The sequence below is a fragment of the Microcebus murinus genome, chromosome X, assembly GCF_040939455.1.
Source record: "Microcebus murinus isolate Inina chromosome X, M.murinus_Inina_mat1.0, whole genome shotgun sequence".
In the NCBI taxonomy this organism is placed as follows: Eukaryota; Metazoa; Chordata; class Mammalia; order Primates; family Cheirogaleidae; genus Microcebus; species Microcebus murinus.
Genome location: NC_134136.1, coordinates 128,794,649 through 128,811,732, shown reverse-complemented (window position 1 = coordinate 128,811,732; position 17,084 = coordinate 128,794,649). Strand labels below are relative to the sequence as shown.

At 55.2% G+C, this 17,084-nt stretch overlaps 1 protein-coding gene across 8 annotated transcripts in view; it reads right to left on the bottom strand.

The window, feature by feature from the left end:
• Positions 1-16,195, bottom strand: part of ZNF185 (zinc finger protein 185 with LIM domain) — a 77,519-nt gene extending 61,324 nt beyond the window's left edge. For 2 of the 8 annotated variants that reach the window (XM_075999587.1, XM_075999589.1), the window contains exons 1-14: positions 16,162-16,195; positions 15,872-15,995; positions 15,580-15,645; positions 13,606-13,644; positions 13,438-13,515; positions 12,648-12,749; positions 11,551-11,637; positions 10,455-10,538; positions 10,170-10,211; positions 9,080-9,163; positions 8,558-8,647; positions 4,320-4,406; positions 1,675-1,779; positions 666-764 (exon numbers count right to left, since the gene is read on the bottom strand). In XM_075999587.1, the coding sequence (XP_075855702.1) occupies positions 666-764; positions 1,675-1,779; positions 4,320-4,406; positions 8,558-8,647; positions 9,080-9,163; positions 10,170-10,211; positions 10,455-10,538; positions 11,551-11,637; positions 12,648-12,749; positions 13,438-13,515; positions 13,606-13,644; positions 15,580-15,645; positions 15,872-15,995; positions 16,162-16,195 (1,121 nt within the window). Of the gene's footprint in view, positions 1-665; positions 765-1,674; positions 1,780-4,319; positions 4,407-8,557; positions 8,648-9,079; positions 9,164-10,169; positions 10,212-10,454; positions 10,539-11,550; positions 11,638-12,647; positions 12,750-13,437; positions 13,516-13,605; positions 13,645-15,579; positions 15,646-15,871; positions 15,996-16,161 lie in introns of those variants that run through there. The other 6 variants (XM_012788848.2, XM_075999590.1, XM_075999588.1 and 3 more) reach the window with 4 other exon arrangements.
• Positions 16,196-17,084: the final 889 nt, after the last annotated feature.

Here is a 17,084-nt window from a genome sequence, read left to right as displayed (position 1 = left end):
AGCCATCTGCTCTCAACCACAAGGGCTCAAGCACAGTTTGGAACAGAACTGTTTTGGCAATATCTGCATATCTAGCCTATGTCCTCAAAGATGACTCATACTTGGGTTGAAACCACATAGGGACAGGTGGGACTTGCCATTCCCCAAATCACCTGAGAAAGTGGCCCCTGACTCCATCCAGGTGCGGAACCCAAAGCCCCACTGGACGTGTCTGTCTATCAGCTACTCTCAGCAGGGCCGCTGGTTTCCATCACACTGAACCTCAGAGCAGAGGTGGCCAAGCAGGGGCTGGGGCAGGAAAGAGGCTGTGAGACTGCTGGGAGGGAAGTGAGGTCCCCAGAGTTCAGCTGGGAAGTAAGAAGGCACCAATTCATCCATCATTCGGTCATGCATTCATTACTTTGTCCCTGCACGCATTCCCTGCACGTTCGTTCTACTGACCAGATGGGGACTGGGCCTCCAGCTGTGAGTGGGGCCTTGTGCCTGCTCTGGAGGAACTTGAGAGCCAGTGGCAGGAGGCAGAAGAAGGAATAAAATTCAAGCATAGGTGATTCCAAGAAGTGGAAAGCCCATGGACAAAGCTGTGGTGGGGTATGGAGTGTGGGAAGCAGTAGACAAGAAATGACCAGGAACATGACAGAACCTGCCTCCACCAGGCAGCTTACCCTCCTCTTTCAGAAGCAACCTCTGCTCCAGCCAAGCCTTCAGGTGGGGACCCTGTGGCTCCAGATCCCACGTTGTCATGACTTGACTGTGCACTTGAGCTGGTATGAGAAGAGAAACATTTGCTGACACTGATTGGATTTGATATTGTCTAGCTCAAATGTTGTGAAAGTGGCCTCAGGACCAGAAGCACAGGCCCTGGCTGCTCTGACTGGAACTGAGCCAAGCCCAAACTGACTCCATCAGCAAGTATTTCTGCATTTATTCCAAACCTGATGGGTTGGGAGCAAGAGTGAAGCCAAGAAACAGAGAAAGGTGGACCCTCAGGAGGAGGCTTGCACGTTGGGGGTCCGATGGCTAACAGAGCAAGGGGCAAAGCCACAGAGGGCCCCCTTTCCTCATTCCCAGCTCAGAGTCCCGACTAGGGGCTCCAAGGTTCCACATTGGCCAGATGGGTCGGTGGGCTCTTACCTGTTACTGGCTACCAGGTTCCTGCTGAGGAATACTCAACCTGGGGCCACTGCTCACCAAGCCCGTCATACCCTGCCACGACCCCACTTTCCATCCTTGATCACCCTCCCCATGCACAATGTCCCCCCTTTGTCCACAGGTCATCCTGAAAGTTCCTGTTGGTGCTCTATGGGGGCCATGTATTCTGTGGTCACCAGCTCTCCCAAACTGCCAGCTTGTCAGCCTTGCTTGGCCCTGGTGGTTCCAGGTGATTGGAAGGAACCCCATGCGGGCCAAGGTCAGCAGGGTGGGTGTTTGATCCTGTCTGCAACTGGCTTCCCGAGGTATCTTCCAGGGGCCTTCCCCTCTCCAGGCCTCATTCATTCATTTATTCATTCATTCCTTCAACAGATATTTATTGAACATCTGCACTATCCCAGGAATTGAGGACACAGCTGGAACAGGACAGTGCTGGTCCCAGCCCTATCCATTGACCTTGGGCCTGGGACCACAGAGGCCCTTCAGCTGGAGATGATGAGTCTGCTCCCTGTTGTGAGTTACCTTTCGGAGTCTGTGTCAGTGCCCCTGACAGCCTCCTCACCAGCCAAGTCCCTCTCAAGCCCTTTGGAGCAAGGCACCTCCTTGTCTTTGTGGCCGGGAGAAGACCTATGGAGGAAGGAAACGTAAGTTGGCCATGCACCAGCCACTCACACTCAGCTGGGGCAGTCACCTCTTCCTCAAATGCCAGGTGTCTCCAAGCCACTTAAAACCTGCTGTTGATGGATTGGCTGTTCCTCAAAACTTCATTACTATTATTATCATTATTATTATTATTATTTTTGAGGCAGAGTTTCACTCTTTTGCCCCGGCAAGAGTGCCATGGCGTCAGCCTAGCTCACAGCAACCTCAAACTCCTGGGCTCAAGTGATCCTCCTGCCTCAGCCTCCTGAGTAGCTGGGACTACAGGCATGTGCCACCATGCCTGGCTAATTTTTTCTATATATTTTTAGTTGGCCAGTTAATTTCTTTCTATTTTTTTTAGTAGAGACAGGGTCTTGCTCTTGCTCAGGCTGGTTTCAAACTCCTGACCTTGACTGATCCTCCCGCCTCGGCCTCCCAAAGTGCTAGGATTACAGGCGTGAGCCACTGTGTCTGGCCCAAAACCTCATTAATAGCTACTGTTGATTGAGGGCCAGAGCCTGTTCTTGTGCCTTTATATGCATTAACTCTCCACATCACCCCCAGGACATGGGCACTGTTATCATCCATGCCCATTTTCCACATGAACAAACTGAGGCACAGAGAGCCCAAGTGACTTGCCCCAAGTTGCACAGATAATAAGAGGGAGAGCTGTGATCTGGACTAGATTCCTTCTTGGTGTAAGACTGACTCTAACCACCTTTTCAGCCTCCCCTCTGTCTCTGTCCTCTTTGAGGTCATCAGGGAGCCGCACATTGTCAAGTCATCGGTACTGCCTCTCCCAAACCTCAACCACAAACCCTCACATGCCTCCCTCCTGCAAATGCTCGCTTAGATGCCTGCAAAGAAACTCATCAAATGAGTTTACTCGGCAAACACTATCATCCTCCCTCTCCTCCCCCACTAGCTTTCCGTCTTTCTCCTCTTAAGGGATCTCCTCTGTGGGCTACTGTGGCTTTGCCACTCCCAAACAAGGCTCCAGTGGGCTCTGGAGGCAAGGAACACAGCAGGGGCCTTCCATAGAAGCACATTTGCTCCCTTCTGCATCTCTCAGGGTCGCTTTGCCCATTCCTCAGAGACTGGTCACCTTAGGGGAACCAAGGAAGCAGCTTCCTAGTGTCACTTTACTAGAGACATTGTGCTGGATGATGTGCAGTCATGCCAGCAGCAGTCTCTGCATGCCACTCTGGCCAGAAAAGAATGCAGGGAGCACTGAGCCACAGCCCCTGGGGAGACCAGTCTCTGAGTGGGCAACTGTGACACAGTGTGGAAGATTCTCTGGTGCAGGTACGAACATGGTGCTATGCGACTTTAGCAGGAAAACCCCTCAGACACTGCCTGAGGAAGAAACGCAGGAGAGGAAGGTGCCCCAGAGAAGAGGGCACTTGAGGTGGGACTGCACAATGCAGAGGGGAAAGCACACCCCAGGCAGAGCCCACAGCTGCACAGACAAAGGCTGGGAGGCGACATCGGGACAAGGGAGGGAGGAGCTCAGGCTGCAGAGCAGGACAGAGGGGACTGCAGGCTTTTCTGCAGAGGGCTAGCATAACTACAGTTTGGCCATGGGACAGGAGGAAACAGGGCCAAGTGGCTGGGCAAGTGATGGTGGAGGCCTGGACCCATGGTGCAGCAGTAGGAGGGGAAATATCTCTAGAATAAAATGGACAGGACTTGGTACCTGCCTGGGGGTCACGCTGGGAGTGGGTAGGGTTAGAGAGAGAGGAGCCAAGGAGGAGAGTAAAGGGACCTAGAGGTCGCTCAAGACTCATCTTGGATTTCACTTCCTCTAGGAACCTTCCCTGAGCACCCCCACCACACTAGTGAAAGGCCCCCTGCTCCGGGCTCCCACCACCCCAGAGATTAGGAGATGACCTCCAGCATGCACTCCTGCCCCCTCTCCAGACTCTGGGCTTCCCTGCTCAGATCCTCCCTAACCTTCACCCCAGCCCCCACATCCTGCCTGCCTGTCACCTGGCTGTCTCACCCTAGGGTAGGGGCTGGGCCTGTCATGCTCCCTGCTGGTGGTGGCCCTCCTGTCTCTCCTTGTCCCTAGCATAGGCCAGTGACATGGAGAGCTGTGGAGGCTGGCCTAGTGACCCTGCCTCGTTCCCACCAGCCCCCTCACATGGGCAGGGCAACTGCCCCAGTGGCCTCAGGGGGCTCCACAGTCCCCGTGTCACCCCAGCACAGCTGGCTGGTCCTGTCTTCAGGGCTCAGCAGGCTGAGCCAGCACTTCCCAGGGCCTCCTGGCACATGAAAGGCCTGACCTAGCTCATGCTTGACTCCAGCAGACAGGGTCACCATTGGGTCTAAGTGCTCACCACAGACCAAGCACTCACTTCATGACAGTTGCTGAGTGAAAGAATGAGACAAGGGCAGAGAACCCAGGTCAACCATGGCCCCCACCAATCTGTGAGCCCTACAGTGGCAGAATCAGCCTCTGGGCTCTGCTGCCCCCATCTCTAGAATGTTGTGCAGGGAGCCAGGACAGCAGCAGGCCCTCGTACCTTGTGCCTTCCAGGTCTGGGGCCACCAGGCGGAGTCCTGCCCTGGGCGTTGTGATCTGTAGGCGGACAATTTCCTCACCTCTGGAGCTGTGGGCCAAGGCAGAGACCCAGACAGTTGCTGGTGAGAAAAGCCTCCCTCTTCCCAACCTGTGTAGGGAGTCTGAGGACGTTCTCCCTCAAGAGCCTCCTGGCTACTGCACTGGGACACCCAGACTCATCACCCCCTCCCCCTTTCTGCTCTTGGGCCTTGAGTCTTCTTGCTGCTGCAGCCGAGCTCAGGCCACTGACCTGCAGGCCCCAGCCTCCCACCTCTGACCTGAACACAGGCAGTCCTCCCTCAGGCGCAGCCCCAATGCCTGGCCTGTGGCTGTCACCTGCGATGCTGCCAACCACTTGCAGGGGCACCCAAAGTGGCTATTTGCAAGACCAAGGGAATTTTGAGTCCAGGCGCTGATGGAGACTGTTTGGGATGACAGCCAGTGGGAGGAGATGTCGGAGACTTGGAGGACGAGTGCCCAGGTGCCCATGAGCTGGAACCGGAGGACTGCATCGACTTGGCCCACAAAGTACCCCTTTGAAGTTTTCTACTGCTAGCCATGCTCACAGCTGGCCCTGGGGTGACCACACATCCTTCTGAGTGCTGCTAGCTAGGGCTGGAGAGAATCTGGAGCTCCCTGGTGTTATATGGGGGGTGCACCCTTCACCCCAAAGCAGATCTCCCCAGGTCCACAGAGTGAGGCCTCAGCCCAGGTCACATTGCAGCCACCCACTTCGTCCTTCAGTTGCCCCCAGGCACTGCAGGTGCAGAGAGGAGAGAGCCCCAACCCTGCCCTGATGAAACTCCTGGCCCAGTGGGGGCAGGGTGGGGGCCCAGAACAAATCCAACCCCAGGGCACTGGACAAGCTTCATGGAGGTGGATTCTGACCCAGGCCAGCTGAAGGGAGATGGGAGGAGGAGGTGGAGGCTGGCAGGGGTCTTGAATGCTGAGACCAGATCTGGGTTCACAAAGGGATGGCACGGGGTGGGCTTGAAGTAGGGGGGGGTTGATAGGATCAGGCTGACACTTTAGAAAGGCCACTCAGGGGTCTCGGGAGGAGCAGGGGTTGGAGAAGCCAGGGTGAAAGCAGGGAGGTAGGCAGTCCCCCACTTCAAGTGAGCCCAGGTAGCTTGGCTGCTCCAACCTAGTCTGACTGGGAGCCCATGGAGAGCTGAGTCAGTGGGCTGCTTGTCCCTGTCCCTCCACGTCCACCCTGGGAGGGGTCTGGAACATCCATGGTGACCAAGAAAAAGCCAGGAAGGGGCCCACTATGCATGGGCAGCTCTGATTTCTGCCCAACTCCTCTTGTGATAACAAAGATGACATCATTGTCAAAGTTGACATCGTTCATCATGACAGCATAAAGCTCCTGGCTGGTGGCCCCACTTGGCCTATTTGAAGCACGTGGTGCCAGGGAATAGGGACATGCCTGACTTGGCCGTGTCACGGGCAAGTAAAGCGTGTTTTCTCACTGATGTTTCTGGTTCCATCAGAGAGGAAACAGGAACAAAGTGTCACCCCAGCCTGCCCTCTCTTTCATGTCCCTGTGCCTTCTTCCTTCTTTGTTGTCCCCCTGAGCAATGCCTTCTTAAAGACCCAGCTCAAATGGTACATATTTCAGGGCAGCTGTTAACAGGGTTGAATTGTGTCCCCCAAAAAGATATATTGAAGTCCTCACCCCTGGTATCTGTACCTGTGAACTTATCTGGAAATAAAGTCTTTGCAGATGTAATCAAGGTATGATGAGGTCTAGTAGAGTAGGGTGGGCTCTAATCCGGTGACTGGTGTCCTTATAAGATGAGGGAAATTTGGATACAGAAGGAAGACAACCACGTGGAGACAGAGGCGCAGACTGGAGTGATGCAGCCACCAGCCAAGAAACACCAAGGACCGTGGGTAAAAAAGCTAAGAGAAGGGCAAGGAATAGATTCTCTCCCAGAGCCTTCAGAGGGAGTGTGGCCCTGCCAGCACTGTCCCTGCAGCCCCTACTAGGCCACCACCCCCTCCACCCCTCAACCACAGACAGCTCTAGTCCAGTCTAAAGTTCGCAGCTGGGCTACTGGAGGCCAGGAACATTCTGGAAGGCTGCACACCTTTGGAAGGCACTCAGAGAATGCAGAGCCAGAGTCTTCTGAAGCTCGAGGCCCAAAACTCATCAGAAAACATCCAGTGTGGCCCTAGCCACCTGTAGAAATTCCAATGACAGTGGCTTGTGCCAAAGAGTATGTGACTCATCCTGCCAGAAGAGGGGGCGGCAGGGAAAGAGGGGCATTTCTTTTTCAGGGCCTTTAGCAACATTTCCCGCAGATGCCAGTAGGTGGCGATATTGGTCTCTTCCTGCCTTGGATCACATGCACACAAGGACACTGGGCCAGGCACTGCGCTAGGTGCTTTCTGTGCACTGTCTCACTCATATTTGAGACAGACTCAGGAAGGAGCTGTTACTGCTCTCCTTATTTCACATACCAGGAAACTAAGGCATGGAAGGTGAAGAGACTTGCTCAAGGTCACACAGCCAGCACGAGGCAAAGCTGAGGTTTTGTTTAGTGGCATAAGCTGTGCTCTTACTGCTCCCAGCTGCTCTGCCAGGCAGCATACTGGGGCACAGCCTAGGACAGGAGGGCTGTGGCCATGGCCCCCCGAGCTTGTTCTTTTCCAGGCTGACCACTCCTCGACATTCCTCTATCCCCCAATCCCCAAACTTTGGGATGCTTTGCTAATCCAGGCATCTTTGCTTTTCACCTTTCTCTCCCACTGCTACTGGTGGCTCTGACAATCTGTGGGCTGTTTCCATTCTCGCCCTGGGAAATACACAGGTGCTTCCTTGGATGTCTGGAGCCACCTATCTATGGCCCATGGCTCTATGCAGCATGGCTTGAGCCAAACAGAACTTCTTCCCAGCTCTGTAAATTGCATCTCCAGCCATTCAATTGCTCCAGGCTGACATTTTAAAGTCTCTGCCTTCCTCAGCCCCTATCATGAGTTGAGTTGTGTGTCCCCAAAATTCATATGTTGTAATTATAACCCCAGTACCTCAGAGTGTGACCTTATTTGGAGACAGGACCTTTATAGAGGTGATCAAGTTAAAGTAAGGTTGTTAGGGCAGGCCCTAATCCAATATGACTGATGTCCTCATAAAAAGAGGGTATTTGGGCACAGAAACATACACAGAAGGAAGACAGTGTGAAGAGACACAGGGAGAAGACAGTCATCTTCAAGCCAAAAAGAAAGTCCTGGAATGCAGCCTTCCCTCATAGCCCTCAGAAGGAACCAGCCCTACCAACACCTCCATCTTGTACTTCTGGCCTCCAGAACTGGGAAATAATACGTTTCTTGTGTTAGAACCACCCAACTTGTGGTACTTTGCTATGGCAGCCCCAACAAACTAAGATAGCCACCTTGCTATGACAGCCATATGATGGGTATTAAATATCCAAAATAATTTTCTGGAATAAATGTCAAAATGCCTCTTAAATCCATAATACAGCACAACCTAATTCTCCTCCTACATTAGTTTTTAAAAGGCATCTGAAACCATTCATTGCCTTTTTTCAAAAGAGAAATATATACTGTTATGGGCTGACTTATATGCGCCCAAATTCCTATGTTGAAGTCCTAACTTCTAGTACCTCAGAATGTGACTATATTTGGAGATGGAGCTTGACACAGAGGAAGTGGCTCCTGAGTGTGGTGGTCACATGACTACAAATGGTTGTAGAGCTCGAGTTGGGGGATTGTAATGGCATTAGAAGAGCCAGAAGAGCCCCTAGGACCCAGGAAGTGATCTGTAGGGACAGATACTCCCCGCTGCTGGCCTTAGGACTCTTCCAAGGGTGCTACAGAGGTGTAGTTCTTAGCAGACCTGGATTTAGGCAAAGGTCTCAATCCAGGCAGGTGCTTTAAACAGCAGCAACAACAGGGCGGTGGCATTCCCTGCGGGACTTAGCGCCATTCAGCACAAAGCACAAGATGATTGCTCTTCATCCGCAGACAAGAGAGCACCATTATCTGCCCCGGACACTAGGGGCTCAGAAATCAGAGCAAATCACAGCCCTGCCTGGTGTGAGATTGCCAGTGCCCAGCCCGCCCCTGCCCCGTCATCCCACTGCCAGACCCTCCCTGGCTGGTAGGCCCATCCAGCCGGGCTGGCAGGAAATCATCAGACCAGCCCACAGGCCAGAGACAGCTCTCAGCACCCACCTGAGTGCCCAGCTGCCAGCGGGGCTAGGCACATTCAGTGTGCACTCAATCCACATTGCCCAAGACACTTTGGTTCTGCCTACATTCTCGCTGGCAAAGAAGGCAGCTGTGAGCGGTGCTGGGCAGAGCCTCCTCCCCAGGCAAGTTGAACTTGGCCAACTCACCGGAGTATCAGGAGCAAGCTTTACAGTGTTGGGCTACTGCCATGGTGGCCGGCCCTTTCAAACCCCAAGGTTGCTACTTCTTCTTGGGGTGTTGTGCCACCACTGAGCTCGGTGGCGCAAGGGTTAAGGTGATATAGATAAGTACTAAACAGACAAGAGCCAAGCACTCTCTCCATAGAGGCCAGCCTGTGTTGCTCCTTTCATCCCTGGGACATCCACCCAGACGGGCCCTTATGGATTTCTGTGCCCCATCTTGTCACTGGGCACATGGGGAAACTGATCTTGAGGCCCAGAAGGGAGGTGGCCTGACAGAGGTTCCACAGTGACTGAGTGGCGACAGAGATGAGTGGTTGGTTACCTGCTTGAGCCTGGAGTGTGTCTTGCCAGAGCAGGTGAGTCCTGGCTCCTCTCAAAAGTCCCATCCTCATCCACCACCTCAACTCTTCAGGCAGGAAAAGAAATGGCACTTTTGGTCATCTTGATGCCCTGGAGCTTGCTGGCCTTTGAAAGACATGCTTTCAGTGGTGTCTAACTGGTCTAGGGCCATGAGGTGACCCAGGCTGGGGGCTCAGGATAAGGACAGCATACTGGGTTGAATATTGTCTCCCCCAAATTGATGTCCCTCTGGAACCTGTGACTGTGACCTTATTTGGAAATAGGGTCTTTGCAGACGTAATCAGGTAAGATGAGGTCATACCGGGGTAGATCGGGTCCTAAACCAACGACTGGGGCCCTTCTAAGAGAGGGAAATCTGGACACAGACACACAGAGAAAAGGCCACGTGAAGACAGAGGCACAGGCTGTAGGGTTGCAGGTACAAGCCGAGGATTGCCAGCAACCGCCAGAAGCTGGGAGACAGGCCTCAGACAGGCCTCAGAGCTTCCAGAAGGAAGCCACCCTGCCATCACCTTGATCTCAGACTTCAGGCCTCCAGAATTGTAAGATAATCTATTCCTGTTGTTTTAAGCACCCCAGTTTGTGGGGCTTTGTTATAGAAGTCCCAGCAACCCAATCCAGCCAGTAAGAACACCCCATTCTTTGCCACTTCCTTTGTGCTGCCACCACCCCGTGTTCCAGTCAGCCTTTGCTCTGGCTGGGCCCTCTGCCTGGAACACTTGGCATGCTGGCTCCTCCTTATTTTTTGGTCTTCAGCTAGCCACCTCTCACGGGCAGGCAGGGGAACAACTCCTTTGACACCCGGTAGCTTCTGCTGTGGAACTCCAGAGGAGCTGGAGCCTGGAAACACCGCAGCTCCGCCTTGGGCCAGGTGCCCAGCCCCATTAACCATGGGCAAATGGAAGAATTCAGCCACATGTGCCACCACAGCCCCCCAGGTGCTCCCCATCCCCACATCCCCTCTCCTCAGCACCCACGTCACACTCCTGCTGGCAGAAGGCCTTCTCTGGGGCGTGTGATAGGCTTCTGAGACTTCCCTTGATGACATTTACCTCTTTGCAATAAATGGCGCCTGCATCTCCTGGGTAGGACTGCTGGAAAGGAAGCAGAAAGTGCCATGTTGAGTGGAGCCCATAGATAGGTGACATCATGACTGCTCTACCCCAGAGGGTCCTGGGCTTCTCTCCAATTGCCAGCACCTCACCCGCCCTGATGGCAGTAGCCAGACCCCTATTTCTAGAATGTGCATCTTAGAACCAGAGAAAGTCCAGCTAGGAGGGCCTTGGGAGTGATCTCGCCACCACCCTTTCACTAGCTGTCCCTGCTGTGTAACTCACCCAGTGCTCTTCTTGGCTGCCGACAGGACGTAGGAGTGCTCCCAGGGAGCTGTCTTCCTCACCACACTGCTTGCAGCCTCTGACCTGGGGTGGCAGGGGCGTGGGTGGCATCTGCTGGGTGCCAAGCTGGACACACTGCCAGCCTAGCCCAGGATGGAGTCTGGATTCCTCAGGGCCACTCCAGGAAGAAACATTTACTGAGCGTGCAGTGTGTGCCCAGACCTGCTCTAGGTGCCAGTGTGCCCACATTGGCTCATCATTCTTCTCAGTCCAGGAAAGCAGGAGCTAGTATCCTCCATGACTCACAGACGGGGACGCAAGCCAGGGAGCTTTCGCGATTTGCCTGAGACCACCCCTCAGGGTGGCAGAGTGGGCATCCCATGCTAGGCAGCTCCAGAGGGCCTGGTTCTTTACCTAGGGACCCTCAGGACTATGAACTCTTCCTTGGGATGGCCAGTCTTCCCGGGCCTCCTGCAAGGGGACGTGGCTGTGCCTCCTGAGCCACAGGCAGATTGGCACTCATGGAATTGGGGGCAGGCTAAGCCTGGGGACAAGGGGCTTTATTTCCTTAGGGTCTCACTGCTGCCCAGGCCTCAAGCTGAAGGCACAAAAGGCACTCAGCCATCCCTCCCTGTCACAGCTCACTGGCGCTGGGTGGTGTGCTGTCGGTCCCCTTGGATAGAGGGTATACAGTGAACAGGGGTGACAGATGGGCCTTTCATCCCTTAAGGCCCAAGAAGTTTTGCTTGCATGTGTGGACTGAGGGGCATTCAGAACCGTGGGGTCCACCCTGCCCCACAGACGTGCAGGGCCTGCCAGGACTCTGCACATAGCACTCACATAGAGGGCACTGTGTAGGTGGCTTCTTCTGGTTCTATCCCATGGAAGGTTCTGAAGAGGCCCCCTGAGCCAGCCCAGCACTGACTGGGTAGTTCTGGTACTCACAGAATGACACTTATTCCCATACCCCACAGGCCACTGCTGATGGCCCACATATTATACATTCTGTCACCTCAACTGGCGCAATGCATTTCAGCAGCCTTCAAAGACCAGGGCCCCTGCCCTGTCACCTGAGGTGCCCAGAGGACACCTTTACCTCCGTTTCTGCTCATCAGAAGAGAAGGGCACCTCCTCCTCTTCAGCATCCCCTGATGTGGAGCTGCGCCACACATTGTAGGAAGCCCTGGGGCAGGGGGCGGGGGGCGGGGGGGGGGGGGAATAGGCGGTTCCCTGTCACAGGCTGCCACTCTCAGCAGAATGGCTGACTGACCATGGTGTTGCTGCCTGGGGGCCTTTGCACCATCTTGCTTGGGAGCCAGCCCTCCTGTTGCAAGCTTAGTTAGCTGTCCCTCAAGACCACGTTCAAGCCTCGCTCGTTCCCCAGAAAGATTTCCCAGGTGCTCCACATTACTGAATGATGGTGACAAGGGACAAACAATAGAAAGATGTGGAACGCAACTCACACTTCTGTCCAGAGACCCCCTCCCCCAAGGCATGCAGGGGAACCCTTGAGTGGGGCCCCAGACCCCTCTGCAGCCCCATAGGGCGCCTCCTATAAGTCCCTGCTTTGCCTGAGATCCTCCGAAGTGCCATCCAATTTTCTGGGGCTTGCAGCCCTCTGGTGGGCTTCAGGCCACAGCAACAACTGACAGGGGTGTTAGAGGCAAGGACCCTCAAAGACCCTCAACTCCCCTATGACTTGTCCTACGCACGGACTTCGCCCTGGAAAATTCCAGCTATAGCTCCGAGAAGAACGCAGTCCATGACGTGCTGACCACGGAATGCTCCAGGATGTGTTGACTGCAAATGTTCCGGTTGGAGATGAGTAATCAGTCAAAAACAGGATACTGATAAGACACTGATTAGGGCTAATCAACCTAGACCCAAGCCTCATCGTCACCACTCTATTTTTTGTTTTGACTTCCTTGTTTTTGTATGCTTATAAAACCTACTAAAAATCTAAGTAAAGCAGACCTTGACAACCATTTGCTTGGTCTCGTTTCTTTCTCTCGCTCATCTCTTTCAGGCACGGTCCCCCTCGCCCCCGCGAGTAACAGAAGGTCCCGCGGGCCGGGACACAGGGGGTGTCAAGCCAGTGGGACCACCTCTCCTGGGCCAGCTGTCTTCAGGGACCCAGTGTTTGGCTCATTCCCTGGAGGAAGGAACTGGCTGGGTCTGGCATTGTATACTCACAGCTTCTTGTAGTCCTTGGTGGTCATCTTGTAGCCAGAGGATGAGGGGCAGGGAGGGCCAGTACTAGGTGTCCTACTAGGTGTCCTCACCAGGCCAGCAGCACTACAGAGGCAAGAAGTTTCCATGTGCCCACCTGTGGGCCCCTCCTGCTACCAGATTTGCCCACCCAGCCCAGCAGACATGTGACAGGTGGACCTAGGGCTGCTGCGAGCTTTCCTCTTTGCTTTTGGCCCTGCCAGACACCCAGAACCACACCACCCTGAGCAGGGCAGCCCTGGCTGCACCTCAGGGGAACAGTCCAGCAGGCTCCTGCCCATGTCTCTGCTTCTTGTCTCCTGTCCCCTTGGCCTTTCCTTTCTGATGGAGCCTAGATTCAGCCTGTTGCCAAGGTGCATGTGCAGTATGCCACCTCAGCCCACTGGGAAGGAAGTGGACTACAGCACACAGCTCGATGCTGTCAGCCAGCCAAGGGTGCCAAGGGCCGGGCTAGGGGGACCCTGGGCCCAGCCCCTCCCATCTCTTGCACTCTTCTGTCTCAGTGACCAGGCCAAGTGGGACTGGCCCAAGGGCAAGGGCACTGTCAGTGGCCCAGGGCTTCTCAGAGGCTCAGTATCCACCCAGGGCTGCCGGCCCCACCCCATCCCATCCCCTCTGGCTATGCCTGCGCAGGAAGGGAGCTACTACCTCCACGCCCCCATGGCCTGGCAGGCAGAGCACTCTCTCCACCATGAGCACAGACCAGGCCCTCACACCTCCCTGCCGGCCGACTGGCCAGCACCGAGGGACATACCTTTTTGGAGCTCCGTTGGCCTTGGGCAAGTGCTGCTGGGGCTGGGGTGAGCTGTCTATGGGCTTGGTGAACACTCCCCTGGAAGAGAGTCCAGAAGGTGCTGGTGAGCTTCCCAGGGGCCGGTCCGGGTGGGTACAGGGAGGCAGGCAGGGTGCTGTGGTCACTCACCGGATGATGTAGCCAGTGGGAGCCCTTGTGCTCAGAGGCCTGCCAAAGGGGAAGGAGGGTGGGGTGAAGCGAGGCCTGCTTCATCCTGCCCCCAGCAGCAGAGGGGCTTGGCTGGCAGATGTCCCCGTGCAGCAGATAGGAGGGGAGCCAGCCATCCTCACTCCCCTAGCGAGATGACCACTTCACTCTGACTATGTTACTCAGCTCCCCCAGGGAAAGTGCCCGTGAACAGCTCCTGCCAGCAGGTGCCCAGGAAGGCCTACTCGATGGCTGGGCATATGCTGCTGGGCCTGGCACTGCTCTGAGGGAGCTCTTCTTGCCCTGCTGCCAGCCCTCCACACTCTGCTTTCCCAGCTGACCCAGCACACACTGGAGGCCCCTGACCTGCTCCTGCCACAGCCACCTCCAGGAAGGCGTGTGAGGCCTGAGTGGAAGAGTCAAGCACCTGCCAGCCAAGGCCCATTGCCTCTCCCTTCCTGTTCCTTTGGGTCTTCCATCCTCTGGCTCCTGGGATGCCCACATCTCAAATCTTGGTGGAAGTCTGAGACAGAGGGCATGGCCAGGGCTTGGTCAGTGGCTGGAAAACATGAGGATCTGGGTGCTGGGGGCCTTTGTAGAGGAGTCAAGGACACAGTAGATGGCTACTCTGTCTAGCAATACCAACAGAGCCTTTGGGCTGCAGCCGCACGGTTTGGGTCTAAGGACAATGCAGAACCCCAGTATTCTCCATCCCACCATCTGTCCTTAACAAGGGACAGCCTCCTGGAGGGGGCCAAGTTGCAGAAACCCTGGGGTGTCAGTTCTGTGAGGAGCGGGCCTGTGTCCTGACCACTACGGTCTCCTCCATGCCCAGCACAGGAGCTTGGCAGGGAGCAGGCACTGAGCCCTTGAGGGAGCGCAAGACCATTGTCTCTAGAGGCAGCCCTGCAGGCCAACAGTGCCACTGACTGTACCACCACCTGAGCAGCCACCTGCCAGCTGTTTGGAGCAAGGAGCAAGCCTGAATTTCATGGTCCCCTTGTCTCTCAGGAGCAGTTCCTCTAGATGCCGGCAGGATGTGCCCATGCTACAGAGCCCCCCTGGACACTGTTATGGGAAAATCCTCAAAATAGAGAGAGGCCAGGTCCCCCTGGTCAGCTGACAAAATATGTCACTATGAACTCTGGAAACAGTGGGAGAAAATCTGTGAGTGTCCCCTGACACGCTGATTGCCAAGTGTGCTCAGCAATCAGGCTATATCTGCAGGAGCGAGGCACTGTGACTCTCGAAGCTGCCCAAAGGACCCTAGAGATGTTCTCCTTCCCCCCAGGAGGAGGTTTCAGAATAGGAGTCTTCTTCTTTTTTTTTTTTTTTTTGAGACAGAGTCTCCCTTTGTTGCCCAGGCTAGAGTGAGTGCCATGGCGTCAGCCTAGCTCACAGCAATCTCAAACTCCTGGGCTCAAGCAATCCTGCTGCCTCAGCCTCCCGAGTAGCTGGGACTACAGGCATGTGCCACCATGCCCAGCTAATTTTTTCTGTATATATTAGTTGGCCAATTAATTTCTTTCTATTTTTAGTAGAGACGGAGTCTCACTCTTGCTCAGGCTGGTTTTGAACTCCTGACCTCTAGCAATCCGCCCGCCTCAGCCTCCCAGAGAGCTAGGATTACAGGCGTGAGCCACCGCGCCTGGCCAGGAGTTTCTTAATGACAGTTTTGATCCCAGTTGACAGCTGGAACTATGCAGGCCCCGCAGGGGGGTAAGCTGCCCCCACAGCCACACAGCAAGGCCAGTGGCCTGGACCAGTGACTCCTACACTGCCTTTCCCTGTAGATGCCAAAGGATTCACTGCAGATCCTTCTCTCCATTCTTGGCTTAGGCTCCCTCCCTGTCCCTGTCACCTATGGACTGCTCACCCTCCATGCTGCACAGCTGGCCCCATGCCACAGAAGAGTCCCTGAGGCCCACCACCAGCCACCTGGGCACCACCTCTTACCTGGCCTTGATGACCTCCCCAGCTGATGAAAAGGATGTGGCACGACTCCAGCCTGAGGGCAGCTCTCTAAGGAAAGACAGGTACTGAAAGAGTGGCTCCTGGGCCCCCTGCCTCTGCACTCCCTGTGGCCTCCATGCCATTCCAGCCTCACTGTTTCTCCCCCCAAGCACCTGGGGGCTTTCCCACTCTGTGGCCTTTCCTGTGCCTGGCTGAGCTCTGAATGGTATGGTTGGGCACCCATGGACCACAGCTCCCCATGTCACTGCCATCTCTCCCGACGTCCAGGACTTACATAGTGTGGCCATCTGATTCATCCTGCTTGGTGATCCAGCTCTTGTCTCCCTTCAGCATGGTTCGCACTTTCATCTGCTTGAGGACATTATTGCGCTCCTCTTCGCCTAGTGGCAGAGGCTTCCCTGTTGGGGGCAAGGCCACACAGCTCAGAAGGGGAGCCCCAAGCCCAGGACCCCTCCCGATGTGCTGCTCTCCCTTTGGCAGGCCAGTACTTGTGGTCCTCCCGGGTAGGCTGGGAAGGAGGTGGCCATATACCAAGCCCAGGACAAAAGGGGGCTCAGGCCTCACCTTTGGTGCTGCCTCCAAGAGCTGAGATACTCATGGCATTTGATCTGCAGGTCCCTTGTCAGTTGATTCAGTGAAGCTGCTGGGGACAAAGGCAAGTACATGCTTGTCACTTCATGCACTTGTAATGGCTTGAGGGTCACCATGCTGTTCCTTTGGGCATTGGGGGTGACAAGAGTTGGTGGAGTCCTGGATGTGGCCAGATGCCGGGGGCAGGCGCTCACTGGATCTGCCACTGCCAGGCAGCACAGCCGCCTGTCTGCCCAGGCTGCTCACCTGGAGAACACGGCGCTGCAGGAACCGTCCTAAAGAGTGCCAATGGCCAGGCTCTGGACAGGAGTATGCGGGAGCCTGTGCAGTGACACGAGAGTGATGGCACAGTACACATGAAGCAGAACACCTTCAGGGCAGGCAGAGGGCCCAGCTGCTTTAGGTTAGACAATCGTTCTCACCCCTTCGGAGTTATCTGACAGGCTTTGGGCAGGTCAGCTAAGCTCTGCAGGCTGCCCCAGTTTTCCCATTTTAAAATGGTAGTAAATCTACCTTTCAGGATGCTGTGAGGACAGAACCAGCCAATGTTCCTGCGAGTGCCTGGTACCACCTGGCGTAGCAAAGATTGTCGAGCACTTGGACAGGAGCCAAGCAGCAGTGACTCTCCACCCGTCTTTGCTTGGAGAGGGGAAGTTGTTGGTCCTTAGTTAGTACAGAAGTGGTCTGGGGATGTGCAGCCCTATTAGGTTCTTTCCTCACCTCCAGTGGAAAGCCCATGGCCCCATTGCCGACTCCTCGTGGCCCTTGGGGACCAGGCAAGGTGCTTGGCTTTCTCTTCCTCTCTCTGTCTTCTCATCCTGCTGTCCCCCTTGCCTCCTCTCTGGCCTGCAGCTGGCTGCCCTTGAGCCAGGGGCTGCCTCCTGTGGTGGGTGGGT